At 31.6% G+C, this 16439-nt stretch overlaps 1 protein-coding gene and 1 pseudogene across 1 annotated transcript; both read left to right on the plus strand.

Moving 5' to 3' along the window:
• The first annotated feature begins 147 nt into the window (after positions 1–147).
• LOC114190424 (putative disease resistance protein RGA3) lies at positions 148–3163 on the plus strand. Its single transcript, XM_028079299.2, has 2 exons — positions 148–2872; positions 2960–3163. Exon 1 carries the CDS (start codon positions 306–308, stop codon positions 2868–2870), a length of 2565 nt encoding a protein of 854 aa, XP_027935100.2. The 5' UTR covers positions 148–305; the 3' UTR covers positions 2871–2872; positions 2960–3163.
• Positions 3164–10282: 7119 nt separating this feature from the next.
• LOC114190086 (disease resistance protein RGA2-like) lies at positions 10283–11587 on the plus strand (annotated as a pseudogene).
• The last annotated feature ends 4852 nt before the right edge of the window (positions 11588–16439 follow it).

The raw sequence follows: 16439 nt of genomic DNA on the forward strand, positions 1-16439 counted from the left end.
AATTGTGTTTTTAACAACTAAAAAAACTTATCACAATTGTTTTATTTATTTATTTTTTATCACAATTTAGTGGGATACACTTGGCATAAAACTTATCGATAACTTAAAAAAACTCTCTGCGTTACTAAGAACTCGATTAAGAAACAAAATATTGTCTGAAAAGTCAAAATCATTAAAGAAATTAAGTGCGAACGAGTAGAACGAGGAAGAAATCTATAGAACAAAGGAGAAAGGTTCTTTGAATTGGAAAACGGGAACAACATTGTGGTAGCAACTTCCAATTGGGTTCTTCTCTCCGTACACTCATGGTCGAATTACTTCTTTTCAGCTTCGCAGAATCGCTCCTGAGTAAGCTTGCTTCTGGTGCCGTTCAAGAAGCTTCTTTGGCGCTTGGTGTTCATGGCGAGCTACAACAGATGCAAGCAACTATGGCACTCATCAGAGGTGTGCTCTTGGATGCTGAGCAAAAGAATCCGCAGAGCAATGCGCTGGGCGAATGGCTGAGACAGATAAAGCAAGTTGTTTCTGACGCTGAAGACATAGTCGATGATTTTGAGTGCGAAGCGTTGCGGAAACACGTTGTCAACACCTATGGTGGCTGCTCAAGGAAGGTACGCCGTTTCTTCTCAACAAGTAATCCTCTTCTTTATCGGCTTAGAATGGCACATCAAATTCAAGACATCAACACAAGGTTGGCCACACTTGCAACTCAAAGAAGCATTTTTGGCCTTCAAGTCATTGACCAAGATACACGCGTCGTTCACGTCAGGGAAATGACTCATTCTCATGTAAAACCTTCCAGTATTACTGGAAGGGAACATGATAAGAATGAAATAGTAAAATTGTTGGTGCAAGATTGTGATCACGAAAGTCTTTCTGTTATTCCCATTGTAGGAATGGGAGGTTTGGGAAAAACCACACTTGCTAAGTTGGTCTTCAATGACACCACCATTCATGCATGTTTTACATTAAGGATGTGGGTATGTGTCTCTAATGATTTTGAACTTAAGAGTGTGCTTATTAAAATCCTCAACTCTGCTCCAAACCCAACTAAGGAAAACTTCAATAGCTTTGAGATAGAGCGACTTCAAAATCATTTGAGGAATAAACTTGAAGATCAAAAGTTCTTGCTTGTGTTAGATGACATGTGGAACGAGGATCCTGCAAGATGGGATGAGTTGAAGGAAATAATAGATTTGAATGTTAAAGGGAGTAAAATTTTAGTGACTACTCGTAGCCATGCAGTAGTTGCTGCGATGCGCACTAAATCCTCAAATTCGTACCTTCTTAAATGTCTCTCTGAAGAGGATTCTCTTTCTCTATTTGTGAAATATGCTTTTGAAGTTGGAGATGAGAAACAACATCCACAACTCTTGAAGGTTGGGAGGAAAATCGTGAAAAAATGTGGAGGATTACCGTTAGCAGTGAAAACGTTGGGGAGTTCACTATTCTCGAAATTTGACAAGAAAGAGTGGGAGTGTATAAGAGACAATGAGATCTGGAATTCAAAACAAAATGAAAAAGGCATTTTGCCTGCTCTCAAATTAAGTTATGATCAACTGCCTTCATATTTAAAACCATGTTTTGCTTCTTTCTCCCTTTTCCAACAGGATACCCATATTTCAGCTGTTGACGTTTCTATGTTGTGGGGAGCACTTGGTTTTCTTCCACCATCAAAGCAAGGTGAATCAATGACTGATATTGCCACTCAACTTTTGCGTGAACTATGGACAAGATCGTTTCTTTTAGATTTTGTTGACCTTGAGGGTCATTGTTATTTTAAATTGCATGATTTGGTGTCTGATCTTGCAGTGTTTGTTGGGAAAGGTGAGTTTGAAAGAATAGATCACAGCAATCCAAAAATATCCGAGAACGTCCAACATTTGGCATTTGAGGAAAATAATTTTTATGGTGAAACTCTTCCCCCCACTAATCTCAGAACTCTCATTTTTCGTAATGGAGTGAGCAATAAAGATCTCTTGAACACATTGTTGTCAAGGTGCAAAAGCTTGAGGATTTTAGACTTACAAAATTGTGAATACGAGAGTCTACCTCGTTGCATAGGAAAGTTGAAACATTTAAGATTCCTTTGTCTTGCACAAAATGAAAAACTTAAGCAACTCCCCGATTCACTTTGCAAACTTCAAAATTTGCAGACTCTGACCCTTAGTGGATGCATAAAGCTACAAATGTTACCCAAAGGAATAGAAAATCTAATTAACCTTCGTCACTTGGCTATAACCACCGCACAAACTACTTTTCCTGAAGAAGTGATTGGAAAATTGAGTTCTTTAGAAAAATTATATATTATTGATTGTGATAATCTGGAATCATTGTTTGAAGAAGTAAAACTTTTCACATTTAAAACTTTCTATTTGTATAACTGTGGAAGTCTGAAGTGGGTGTCATTCCATGCCATCAGAAATTTAGAGGTTTTAGTAATAAAAGACTGTGACAATTTGGATTTGTCATTTGGTCTTGGCAGCCGAATCTCGAATTCAAGGTTAAAGTATGTTGTTTTCAGTGATTTGCCTCAACTAGTCACTTTGCCTCGGTGGTTACAAGGATGTGCGAACACTTTACGTTCCTTACTGATTAAGCGGTGCATGAATCTTAAGGAGTTTCCCGATTGGCTACCAACTCTAATTCATGTCAGAGTACTTGAAATTGCCTATTGTCCAAATTTGTTGTCATTTCCTGTGCACCACCTCACAAATCTTGAAGACTTGCATATCACTGGTTGTCCTGAATTATCCAAAAGATTCCACCCAACCATTGGACTGGATTGGCACAAAATATCACATATAAAAAGAGTTCATATTAGTAGTAAATTCAAAAATAAACAGTCTCCGAAGAGCAGTCAAAAGTGAAGGTATTGATTTTAACCTGGTTTTTCTATTACGTTATTGTTTTTGACAAGTTTTTATTTTTTATAGAAGAGAATTTTCTACTTACACAGGTTATTGCTGGACCTCTTGGGTATGAAATAGGCTTTTGCTAAGAGATTATTGGATCTCTTCACCTTAAAGGAGACTGTAATCTGAGGCAGAAAGCTACAGAAAAATGTATTTTCTATTTATATTTCAAATATCAATTTCCTATCAAATTTATACATTTCTTTTCCCTTATCAACTCTTAAAACAAATGGTTTATTTTATGCAAAATTAAGTCTTGGTATATTTTTTGAGATCCTCACTTAGAAGCTGATACTAATATATTAAGTATGTAGAACTACAAATGGTATGTTTTTTCAAAATTATATATATGTTACTCTTTTCTTTTCTTTTTTAATTGGAAATCAATTTTCTACTGGGTGATTGTGTGATCAGTAACCATGTTATTTCATGCTTGAGTTGATGAGTTATGATATTTCTATATTGTGGGGCACTTGTTTTCTTCCACCACCAAAGCAACGTGAAACAATGATTGACGTTGCCACTTAATTTTTGCATGAACTTGGGGCTTGGAGCGTGAGTGTACGTTTAGTTTGCACGATTCGGTGATCTAATGGTAAAATTCACCAGTCGTTCAAATCAAAGAAATAACTCCATTAGTATATATGAGCTTCAATTAACTGTACAAATTAGTGGCAACACCCAATCTAATAATAAAGCAACAAAACTTTCAAATAAAGGAGAACAAAAAAAGAAAAACATATAAAATCACTGTTGCAGTACGAAATTAATTTCTTCCAACTCAGACCTCGTATCGACGATCCGACCGATCAGAATGAAGAACAATGTGTTCCAAACCTGCTGTAAAATTTTCATCCTGATACAATGGTAAATGAATATGTGGTGTTGATTTTTCGGTGGCAGCTATGTGAAAAACGTGAATAGATTTTTCATTCTACCTCTCCCTCAATGTGTTAGGGTTTTCAGTGAATTCTGACTCTATTGTTCTGCCTCTCTAATTATTTTGCAGCCTGCTTTCCATTAGGCTAGATGAGACATGAGTTTCTCAAGTTTTGAATGTTTTCTCCACATAGAGAGGGAGCCCTATACCCAAACATGTAACGAAAGGAACAATAAAGATTTTTTTAGTACATTATTGTCAAGGTGCAAATGTTTGAGAATTCTAGTCTTACAATAGTCTTACAAAATTCTGAAAATAAGAATTGTGAAATATATGTGTGAAAAGTCTAGTCAAAATTAGAGAGCTATGCACGTAGAAAAATTCTATTTTGAAGACGAAAATTATCGGGTGATGTTACATATATTAGTATTATGGATGGTGTTTGATTTAGTCTCACATCGCTTAGAATTGTGAGATGTGGTTCTCTATTTTACTATATAAGAGACTTTATGTAAAACTTTGAGATATATTAAAAATAAAAATACTTTCTAGTGTAGTCATGGATGTAGGTATACATATTGTACGCCGGACCACGTTAACTTTTCTGTCTATTTGATCTTTCACATCAGAAAAGATTTGGTTCTTTTTTTTCTTCTTGGTTCTTTTTTTCTTCTTGGTTAGAGAAGTAGTAGCAGGAACTTTGGTCAATATCTATTTACTTCAATTTTTTAAATTCTAATGAATCACTTTCTTCACCAATAAAAGTTATATCACACAAAGAAAAAATATTAAACTAAAAATAATAAAATTTTAACATAGATTTCTTATATTTTGAACTCCAATATATGTTGGTGATAAAAAAAATTATGGCAATTACATTAAATTTTTATATTATAGTAAATAAAACTTATTTATACAGTTATAATGATAAAATTATATTATGATTGATAATAAGTTAGAAAATAAAAAATAATTATATAAACTATATCAAAATAGCATTCTAAATGATAAAAATAAACAACAAATAAAAATATTATCAAATGTGTGCCTTAGAAATGATCTGAGAGACTATTGAATGAAATCGCACGAAGGAAAACAAATGTATAATTAAGGGTATGATTATATGAAAAATACCTTAGAGATATAAGAAAACTTTACAAATATCAACATAGTCACATAGTCAATGGTTGAGAAATAACAAAAATTGTTTTAGAGAAGCGAAGGAGTTCTTTAAATGAAACAAACATTAATAACAATACACTAAAGAAGGTAATTTTTTTGTTACCTAGAAAATGAAAGGTTTATGATATTAAACACTTAAATTGAGAGTGTTAAATATTCTCATGTGAAAGAAAAATATACAATAAATAAAAATATTAAAAAAGAATATAAATATTCAAATGTGAGACATAAAAAATATTAATTGACATACTTCATTTGAACATAAATGCATAAAGGTTATGATAAAATGAAAAATATATTGGAGATACAAATGAATTTCATGACAAACCAAACATATATGAAAAATAAAAAATAGAAAATGTGTAGTAATATATATATATATATATATATATATATATATGTATATATAATGTTACTTAATTATTTGTGAATATTTTAATAATTTAAACGAGGATGAGGATATGGCTCTTAAGACGAGTATGATGACAGGTATGGAAATGGAACGAGACGAATATTTACATCTTCATATAGAGATTCTCCGTCAAAATGGGAAACAGGTTCAATTGAAAATATAAATAGGAAAATTTCAATTAAAAATATAAAATTTGAGTATTCCATAAACTAGAAAAAAATAATAGAAACTCAATTGAAATATATAACATTTTTTAATACTCAATATAAAAAAAATAACTGTAATTCAATTAAAAATATATAAATTTACGAAAAAAATTTTGAAACTTAATTAATTCAATTTAATATAAATAATTTTTTATCTTTGTATCATACTATCTATTCATAAAAAAATGAACTCGTGTTTTTTCATATTTCAATGTAAATTATATATTTACAAAATAATATATTTAGTTTCAGTATTAATTCAAAAGTGATTTTTACTCTAATATTAAATAATTAAAAAAAATTAGGGAAGATGATAGTTTAACAAAAAAAATTGATAAACTTTTGAGAAATTACCTTTTTAAGTAAAAAAACTAAAAATTTGTCAAAAAGATAATTTTCCATATGTAAAATTGCACTCATTTATGTCTTTTTCTCTGTCTGCGAATACAATATACCCAACATCCATAATCCAGCTCATTCGTACTACGTTCACACACACATACATACATACATACATATATATATATATATATATATATATATATAATATTGTCAACATCCATTTTTTTCGAGTTATAATGTATTTTAATTTTTTTTTTCATAATCTTATTTTACTTTTATTTTGTTTTCTTTTCTTTTCATCTTATTTTACTTTACTTTACTTTTATTATTATTATTCTATTCTATTTTTTATTTTATTTTGTTTTATTATTATTATTCTATTCTATTTTTATTTTATTTTATTTTATTTTATATTATTATTATTATTATTTTCTTTGATTTAATCTTATTTTATTTATTTATAATTTTCTTTATATTTCTTTTTTACTTTTTATTATTTAAGAAAAAATAAAATAGATTAAAAAAAATAATAAGAGAGAGAAGATTGCATAGATCAATGGAAAGATAATGTCTATGATGGACAGAAGATAGGGTAGCCATGTTGCAGGAAGCAACCCTCTTTCCACTTCTCACATGGCTCAAGAAATATAGGCATTAAGAATTCATGATGAACCACACAGAGGAGAATCAAATTGAAAAAACAAACACAGGAAATATTACTACAAAAGAGGAAAAGTAACATCTTTGAAAAGGGGAAGAGAGATTGAAGAGATCGGCAAGAGTCGTCCTCACAATGTCAACAACACATAACCCCAACCCAATACCACCGACGCCATTCCACCTACACAAATACAAACACCACCCGAATTTGCATACACCACAAACAACACAATACAACACTCCAAATTCATCATCACAACCCAGCACAATTCGGAACAGTAAAGCACAAGTCGAAAGGGGATAGTGATGGTGGCTCCGATCACAGTTGGAGCGCGACAGTAAGGCTCGAAGGCGTAGCTTCCAAACCCGGTGTGGCTCGTGCGGGAAGAGGCTCAAGAACCTTGGAGCACCTCGGAGGCCGGCGTCGCTTCTGGTATGGTTTAGCGCCGTCGCCGGCGGCTTTGAAAGACCGGGGAGTTTGTGTCTCGCGTAAAGGGAAGTGGTGACGTCATGTGGTCGCGCAGGGGGAAGAAGGAAGAAAAGAGGCGATTCGGGAGGCTTGTTCTAGCCGGCGACACCTTCGACGGTGACCGGCGGCGGCGGCGGCGTCTTTTGCCGGCGGTGGGACGTGCAGTGACGGCGGTTGCTGTTGGAGTCGTGGTGGTGGTCTGCGGTGATGAAGAAGGAGTTGTTTGTGTTTGTGAAGGAGAGCTCACTTCATTAGGGTTTGAAAAATTGGATTTGTTTTATTCTGCGCACCCCTTTTTCTTTTATCTTGCACCCTGTTTTAATTTTATGCTACGAGTGCCCCCTGATATTTACTAACGTCACACCCCTTTACACACTTGTTTCATGTTTTACTCTGTGCACCCCTTTTTCCTTTATCTCGCACCTCTGTTGTAATTTTATGCTGCGAGTACCCCTTGATATTTACTAACCTCGCACCCCTGCCACACTTGTTTCACATTTTACTCTACGCACCCCCTTTTTCCTTTATCTCGCACCCCTGTTTTAATTTTATGCTGCGAGTACCCCCTGATATTTACTAACCTCGCACCCCTGCCACACTTGTTTCACATTTTACTCTACGCACCCCCTTTTTCCTTTCTCTCGCACCCCTGTTTTAAATTTTAGTGCGAGTACCCCTGATATTTACTAACCTCGTACCCCTGCCACACTTGTTTCATGCTTTACCCTGCGCACCCCCTTTTTTCTTTATCTCGCACCCCTGTTTTAATTTTGTCTGCGAGTACCCCTAATATTTACTAACCTTGCACCCCTGTCACCCTTGTTTCATGTTTTACTTCGTGCACCACCATAATTAATAACCTTGCACCCCTGTTTATGTTTATCTTGTTTTGGGCCTGTGTTTTGTGTTTACTTCATGCACCTCACACATTACTCATGCACCCTATTATTATTATTAATCTTTTGGTTAAAATACTTTTTTGGTCCCAATTTTCGTCAAGTTTTTTCAAATAAGTCCTAATTTTGGTTTTGTGTTCAAATAGGTCCAATTTTCGTCAATTATGTTCAATTGGGTCCTTTTTTGTTAACACCGTTTAAATCATTAACGGCCATGAACAGTGACTGCCACGTGTCATTTCGTGGTTTTTTTGAATTTTTTTATTTTAATTTTTAATTTTTTTATAAAAATATTTTTAATTTTTTTAAATGTACACGTGTCAACCTATGAGTGTGCCACGTGTCACTTTGTGGTTTTTTTGAATTTTTTATTTTATTTTTTTGAATTTTTTTTGAATTTTTTTGAATTATTTTTTAAATGTCCACGTGTCAATCTAGTAATGTGCCACGTGTCAAAGTTAATATTCTATATTCAATCTGGTCCTTATTTGTTATTTTTGTTCAATTAGGTCCTAATTTTTGTTAAGATTAACCAATTTGGTCCCTATAGAAGATGTGACCAAATTTAATTTTTATATCAAAGTTATAATGATGTGAATTTTAATATATTAAATAAAGATATTTAATAAAAAATATGAATTTTAATATAAAAATTAAATTTGGTTTTAATTTGGAGAGGGACCAAATTGGTTAATGTTAATAAAAATTGGGACCTAATTGAACAAAAATAACAAATATAGGGACCAAATTGAATTTAGAACATTGACATTGACACGTGGCACGCTACTGGGTTGACACGTGGACATTTAAAAAAAATTTAAAAAAAATTTTAAAAAACTTTTAAAAAAATTCAAAAAAAATTCAAAAAAACTACGAAGTGACACGTGGCACACTCCTAAGTTGACACATGTACATTTAAAAAAAATTAACAAAATTTAAAAAAAAAATTTAAAAAATAAAAATAAAAATAAAAAAAATTCAAAAAAACCATGAAGTGACACGTGGCAGTCACTGTTCATGGCCGTTAATGATTTAAACGTTGTTAGCAAAAAAGGACCCATTTGAATAAAATTGATGAAAATTGGGACCTATTTAAACACAAAACCAAAATTAGGACTTGTTTGAAAAAACTTGACGAAAATTGGGACCAAAAAGTATTTTAACCTAATTTTTTTTTCTTTCTTTCACTTTTGTCCTTTTGTTATTAAATTTTCTTTTATCCTTTTATGTCATTTATCTATTTTTTTTTCTCAAAAAAAAAAAGAGTAAACAAAAATGTTTTAAATTATAAAAATTACAAAAAAAATAGAAAAATAGAAAAAACAGAAAATGTTCTTTTTTTGCTTTATTGTGTCTGTCTGGTCGCCTGCACCGTGTGACACTCATTTTCAAAAATACCAAAAATAGTTTTTTTTTTCTCTTTTAGTGTTTGCCCGACCGCTCGCGTCATATGACACATATTTTCAAGTAATTCATAAAATACCAAAAAAAATACAAAATTTTTTAAAATACAAAAATATCAACATTTTCAAGCAAAAAGTCTTTTTTAAGAACTACGTGATCCTTGATTCTCCACCGTGAGATACCTAGGAGGAAGGCCAGTCCTTGTCAGGTTCACTTCCACAAAAATCAAATCATTTTCTCAAATTGTTTTCCAAATATCTTTTAAAGAACTACGTATTCCTGATTTCTCATTTTGAATGAGAATACGTAGGACCAAGGTTAATCCTTGTCGGACCCACAAAATTAAAAAATATTTTTGTTTCTTTTTAGCATTTTTGTCTTATTATTTTTGGGGGAAATTAATATTTTGAAAACCACATCAACTTTGTATTTTTAATTAAAGGTACCGCCCTTAGGCGGGCGCGATAGGGTGCTAACACCTTCCCTACGCGTAACCGACTCCCGAATCTAAAATCTGATTTTTAGCATACTTGTTTTATTTGTATGGTTTTACATAGTTTTCTAAAAATAAATGTGGTGGCGACTCCCAATCTCTTTTTAAAACCCGTTTTCTTTGTCGATTCGTCTTCCCGTCGCGATTTCGGTTGTGACAATAATCATAATTAATTATCCAAAAATATAATTTTATCTCGTAACTTTTCAGTATCTAACCTATAGTTTTTTCATACAATCTTAGTCAAATATTATTGTATATGTAGCGCCTTCCATTGACCAGACTACAATCATTACATGCATTTTACTAAAATAAATAAAGCTTAGCAACAGACTTTTATAAGTACCATAATGACTTGAAATTAATGATTCATCAACCAACTATTCTAGTTACCATCATTTCAATCGCATTCTTTTCTCTCTGATGGCTGAATCGGTTCTTTTCAGCTTCGCAGAATCGCTCCTAGGGAGGCTTGCTATTGCCGCCGTTCAAGAAGCTTCTCTGGCGCTAGGTCCGCAGAGCAGTGCGTTGAGCGAATGGCTGAGACAGGTCAAGTGCGTGTTCTGTGACGCAGAAGACATAATCGATGATTTTGAGCGCGAAGCGTTGCAGAAGCAAGTTGTCAACACCTATGGTAGCTTCTCAATGAAAGTGCGCCGTTTCTTCTCGACAAGTAATCCTGTTGTTTATCGTCTTAGAATGGCGCATCACATTCAAGACATCAACACCAGGTTGGTCAAACTTACAGCTCATAGGAACATGTTTGGCCTTCAAATCATTGACCACGATACACGTGTCGTCCACGTGAGAGAAATAACTCATTCTCATGTGAACCCTTCCAATGTTATAGGAAGGGAGCATGATAAGAATGAGATAGTAAAGCTTTTGGTGGAAGATGGTGATCGCGAAAGTCTTACTGTTATTCCCATTGTGGGAATAGAAGGTTTGGGTAAAACCACACTTGCTAAGTTGATCTTCAATGACACCAACATTGATGCATGTTTTCCCTTGAAGATGTGGGTCTGTGTCTCTAATGATTTTGAACTTAGGGATGTGCTCGTCAAAATTCTTAATTTTGTTCCAAACCCAAACCCAACTATAGAGAAAATTTTAATGACTTTGAGATAGAGCAACTTCAAAATCATTTGAGAAACACACTTAAAGGTAAGAAGTTCTTGCTTGTGTTGGATGACGTGTGGAACGAGGATCCTGCAAGATGGCATGAGTTGAAGGAAATAATAGATTTGGATGTTGAAGGGAGTAAAATCCTAGTGACTACTCGTAGCCTTGCTGTAGCTGCCATGATGTGCACTAAATCCTCAAATTCATACCTTCTTCAATGTCTATCTGAGGAAGATTCTCTTTCTCTATTTGTGAAATATGCTTTTGAAGATGGAGATGAGAAGAAGCATCCACAACTATTGGAGATTGGGAAAGAAATCATAAAAAGATGTGGAGGATTACCATTGGCAGTGAAAACGTTGGGGAGTTCACTGTTCTCGAGGGTTGATAAGAAAGAGTGGGAGTCTATAAGAGACAGTGAGATTTGGAGTTTAAAATAAAGTAAAATAAAATAAAAAAGGCATTTTGCTTGCTCTCAAACTGAGTTCTGATCAGCTTCTTTTATATTTAAAACCATATTTTTCTTCCTTCTCTTTTACCCAAAGGACATTACATAATTCTACCTTATGGGAGCACTTGGTTTTCTTCCACACCAAAGGAAAGTGAATCAATGATTGATATTGTCAATCAACTTTTGCATGAGCCATGGTCAAGATTTTTTCATTTCAGATTATGTTAACTTAGGGAGCATTTACTCATTAAGTTATATGATTTGGTGTATGATCTTGCAATTTATGTTGCAAAAGTTAAGTTTGAAAAGTGTTGATAAAGTAGATATTTTGTTATACATTGTAGATCAAACAAAGAAGAATTATTAAAATACCCATCCCTGCCATGTCTCCATTCTCGTTTAAATTATTAAAATATTCACAATTAATTAAGTAACCCTATATATATATATATATATTCTATTTTTTATTTCTTTTAATTATTTGGTTTGTCATGAAACTCATCCGCATCTCCAATATATTTTTTATCTTATCATAACTTTTATGTAATTATGTTAAAATGATGTATGTTAATTAAAAAAATTTATGCCTCACATTTGAATATTTCTATTATTTTTTAATATTTTTATTATTATATATTTTCCTTTCACATGAGAATGTTTATACTCTCAATTTAAGGTAATATAAAAAAAATTCTTTACTTATTATTATTATTATTATTTTTTAATTTGAAGAACTTTTTTGTTTCATTAAAATATTTTTTGTTATTTTTCAACCATTGAGTATATATGTTGATATTTGAAAAGTTTTCCTAGTTCTCTAAGATATTTTTCATCTTATCATACCTTAATTATACATTTGATTTCCTTTGTGCGATTTCTTTCGATAGTCTCTCAAATTATTTCTAAAACACACATTTGTTAGTTTTTTAATATTTTTATTTATTGTTTTTATTTTCATCATGTAGAATAATATTTCGATATATTCTATCTAATTATTTTTTATTTTATAACTCATTATTAATCATACTGTAATTTTTTCACTTTAATTGTATAAATAACTTTTATTTACTACAATATAAAAATTTAATGTAATTGCTATGAATATTTTTTTGTCACTATCCAATATATATTGAAGTTCAAAAGATACAAAATCTATATCAAAATTTTATTATTATGTTTATTATTTGTTCTTTGTGTCATTTTGATCAAGTGATGTATTATAACTTTTATTAGTGTATAAAAAAGAGATTCATTAGAATTTAAAAAATTGAAGTAAACAAACATTTAAAATACATTTTAATTTTAATTTGATAATATTATGTTTTCTTTACCGTAATTTTTTTTCTTTTATAAAAATTAATATTGAAGTAGTTAGAACATGGATACGGGTATGTGTACGAGATTATACCCGTTACCCGATGGGGATGGGGATGAGACAAAAGTCTGATACCCGTTGGGTTTGAGTATGGGGATGAGGATGAATTTTTTATGCGGGGATGGGTATGGGATAGAGAAACCCGTCCCCACCCTGCCCCGTTGCCATCCCTAATTGTTGTTGATCACAGGATTATTGAAAATAAAACATCATTAATATGAATAGATCAATATATATCTATATATATATATATATATATATGTATATATATACATATATATATATATACATACATATATATATATATATATATATATATATGTGTGTGTATATATATATATATATGTATATATATATATATATATACACACATATATATATATATATGTATGTATATATATATATATATACACATATATATATATATATATATATATATATATATATATATATATATATATATATGTAGTGCTCTTTATCAATTAAATATTAAAAGATTTCATTTTTTAAATTACACATATAAATGATACATGTAGATAGAGTTGTCAATTAGGCCTAACTCATAGAACTTGGTCCTATGGCCAAAAAAACCTACAGGACAAAAAGGTTCCATTAAAGAAGCTTACAAAGTCAAAAATTCCACAAAAGCCTGGAAGGCCAAATTTGACTCCAAAAATCCTCCACCCATGTAAAAATTGACTTCACAAAATAAGGTTTAATTAATCTTAAGGTACCCAGTTTGGTACTAGTGTGTCAAATTGGTACCCGCTTTTAAAAAAGTGTCAATTGCATCCCAACTTTTGAAAATTGCTTCAATTAGGTCCCTTTCAAACAGAGTTGACTAACGTCGTTAGTCAACGTACCACGTGTCAATCTGTGGTTTTTTTGATTTTTTTTTGATTTTAATTTTTTTTAATTTTTAATTTTTCTTTTAAATTTTTTTTAAAAAAATAATAATAAATGCCACGTGTCAAGTCCTTGTGTGTGACACGTGGCATTGTCAGTGCCACGTGACATTGTTAGTCCTCATTTATGTTTTTTCATTTCAAATTAGTACCTACTTATGTGTATTAAAAAAAAATTGGGACAAAATTGAATCAGATACACATACTTAGGTACTAAATTGAAACAAAAAGACATATGTGGGGACTAAATCGAAATCAACACAATGACATCTAATAGTGACACTGACACGTGGCATTACAATGCCACGTGGCACTAACAATGCCACGTGTCACACACAGGGACTTGACACGTGATATTTATTATTTTTTTTTTAAAAAATTTAAAAAAATTAAAAAATTAAAAAAAAATTAAATTTAAAAAAAAAAATCAAAAAAACCACAGATTGATACGTGGCACGTTCACTAACGGCGTTAGTCAACTCTGTCTGAAAGGTACCTAATTGAAGCAATTTTCAAAAGTTGGGATGCAATTGACACTTTTTTAAAAGCGGGTACCAATTTGACACACAGGTACCAAACTGGGTACCTTACGGTTAATTAAACCAAAAAATAAAGAAGCAAACTTTTCAATGTAAAGTTTACTGGGAGGTGGATGAAGACGGTGGGAGGAAGGTGGAAGAAGGAGGTGGAATTTGGAAGGAGGTGGAAGAAGATAAAAAAAAAGGTTTAAATGTAAAAGATAACCCAAATTTAGACATATGATATTCTCAAACAACGTTAGCGTCAACTTAACGAAAAAGATAAAATTGACTCTATTAAACATATATTGAAACTCAATTGAGCAAGAAAAAAAGAGAGTATAGGAACAATAGTGACCTTAATACGTGAGAGACCAAATTATTAATTAAGTCAAATATTAATTAAATATTTATTTTATAAAAAATTGAATTCACAACAAATATATAAGCATCATATTGTCATGTATTAAATGTGAAAATGATACATATTTTATTTTCTCCAATTTCATATATTACAAAAACTTATAATTGCATAAATATCAAATAACAATTGGACAAATGTCAAATAATTACTGTACACAGATAAGAATGGTCACATATGTGTCTTAAAAATAAAGAAAATGATATATTGACATATAAACTTTGACAACTTATTTCACAACCACACGTGACACTGACACTTTATTATTTTTTTTAATTTTAATTGAAAGGTAGAAATGGTTGATAAGACTAATTTATTGGAAAAAAGTGTCATTTTTAAACCCTTTTTGAAGTGTCTCGGTCTTCTTGAACTCGTCTTCGTCTTTGTCAATGTCGCACTAACTTCTTGAAGTATTATTGTTGGTTTGCATTGTAGTTGCGCCGTTCAATTCGTTCTTCTTCTATGTCTTGAAACCCTTATTTTTGGATTGATGTGTTGAACTTTGATTATTATTGATGTTGTAGAAGTCGTTGTTGTTGAAAGCCGTATTCATCTTGGAACCTTTCTTTTCCAAAGATTATTATACCTAGTGTGTGGATAGTGGAGGTAAGTTTTGAAATCCCTAATCCTAACTTAAATTTGATGTTCTATTTGTAATGAGACTATTTATTTGATGCTTTGTTCTTAATGGGGCTATTTATGGCGGATTTATTTGGTTAGTTTTGTGAATCTGTTAGGGATTTGGTTGTTGGTATTGTAAGACTGATATTTGGTCATTTTGTATATGTATGAGTTGCTATGTTTGTCAGTGTTCATTGATGATTCCTTAGGAAGTGTGAAGTGGTTCAAGTTGTCGTTTTTAGTCTTGGTTTCATTTTAGTCGTAGGTGGTGTTGTTCATAAGTATGTTACATACATTTTTTTAGTAGATTTATATGCTTGTAGAGTAGAGATGATATTCATTGATTGGCTTACTGAGTAAATGGTAATGCTAAATCGAAATATGTGGTTAAGTAGGAGTTTTTTACTATGAACCCATGTTATAGTATTTGAACATTACATTGAAACACAACATTACCATGTGCGACTCAATCATTCATTAAAAGGCAATTCCAGGATGAATACATTCATGCAAAACGTGACGAAGTTCAACAAGAGTTAAGAAGTAAAATTAATTGCAATATAAAGAGTCTCCAACCGAAGAAATTCTGAGTTATAGTATACAATGTGCTTAAATTAAAATAGAGACACATCAAATGTTGAGAATACATTTGATGAATGTGTTCTTTCCTAGCAGAACATATTGTTTTCAATGGAATGCTTAATTTTGGATAGTGTTTTGTCCAGCATAGCATAGACAAACATGAGCATTGGTTCTCTTTTTCGTGTTTGTTGATGACAAGGTCACTCATGGTTATAAGGCCAGTACTGAATTACATTTCCTCATTGTTTACTCGTGTTTGTGTATGATATTCATTTAATGTGAAAAACACATAGTATGGGTCATACTATATGTACTCCCTGGTTTGAAAATGTTCGACAGACTTTTTCTATGTGTCGACAGTTAAAAGGGTCGTTAAATAAGGCAAAACACGTGAAAGTGTACATTTTTTTTATAAAATGTGTGTAGGTTGATGATGTTCAAATGACATGAAGTGGGTTAGCAATTATTTACCCAGTAGTTTGTAGATGTCTTCTAGACTTGATTGATATGTTTTCCAAAAATAAAAGGAACATTTTTACTTAATCAAATGAATCTTCTAGACACATATTTAAGGGAACCACATGC

Source organism: Vigna unguiculata, chromosome 7 (genome assembly GCF_037176805.1).
Source record: "Vigna unguiculata cultivar grain cowpea cultivar isolate G323 ecotype 2 chromosome 7, ASM3717680v1, whole genome shotgun sequence".
Classification (NCBI taxonomy): Eukaryota; Viridiplantae; Streptophyta; class Magnoliopsida; order Fabales; family Fabaceae; genus Vigna; species Vigna unguiculata.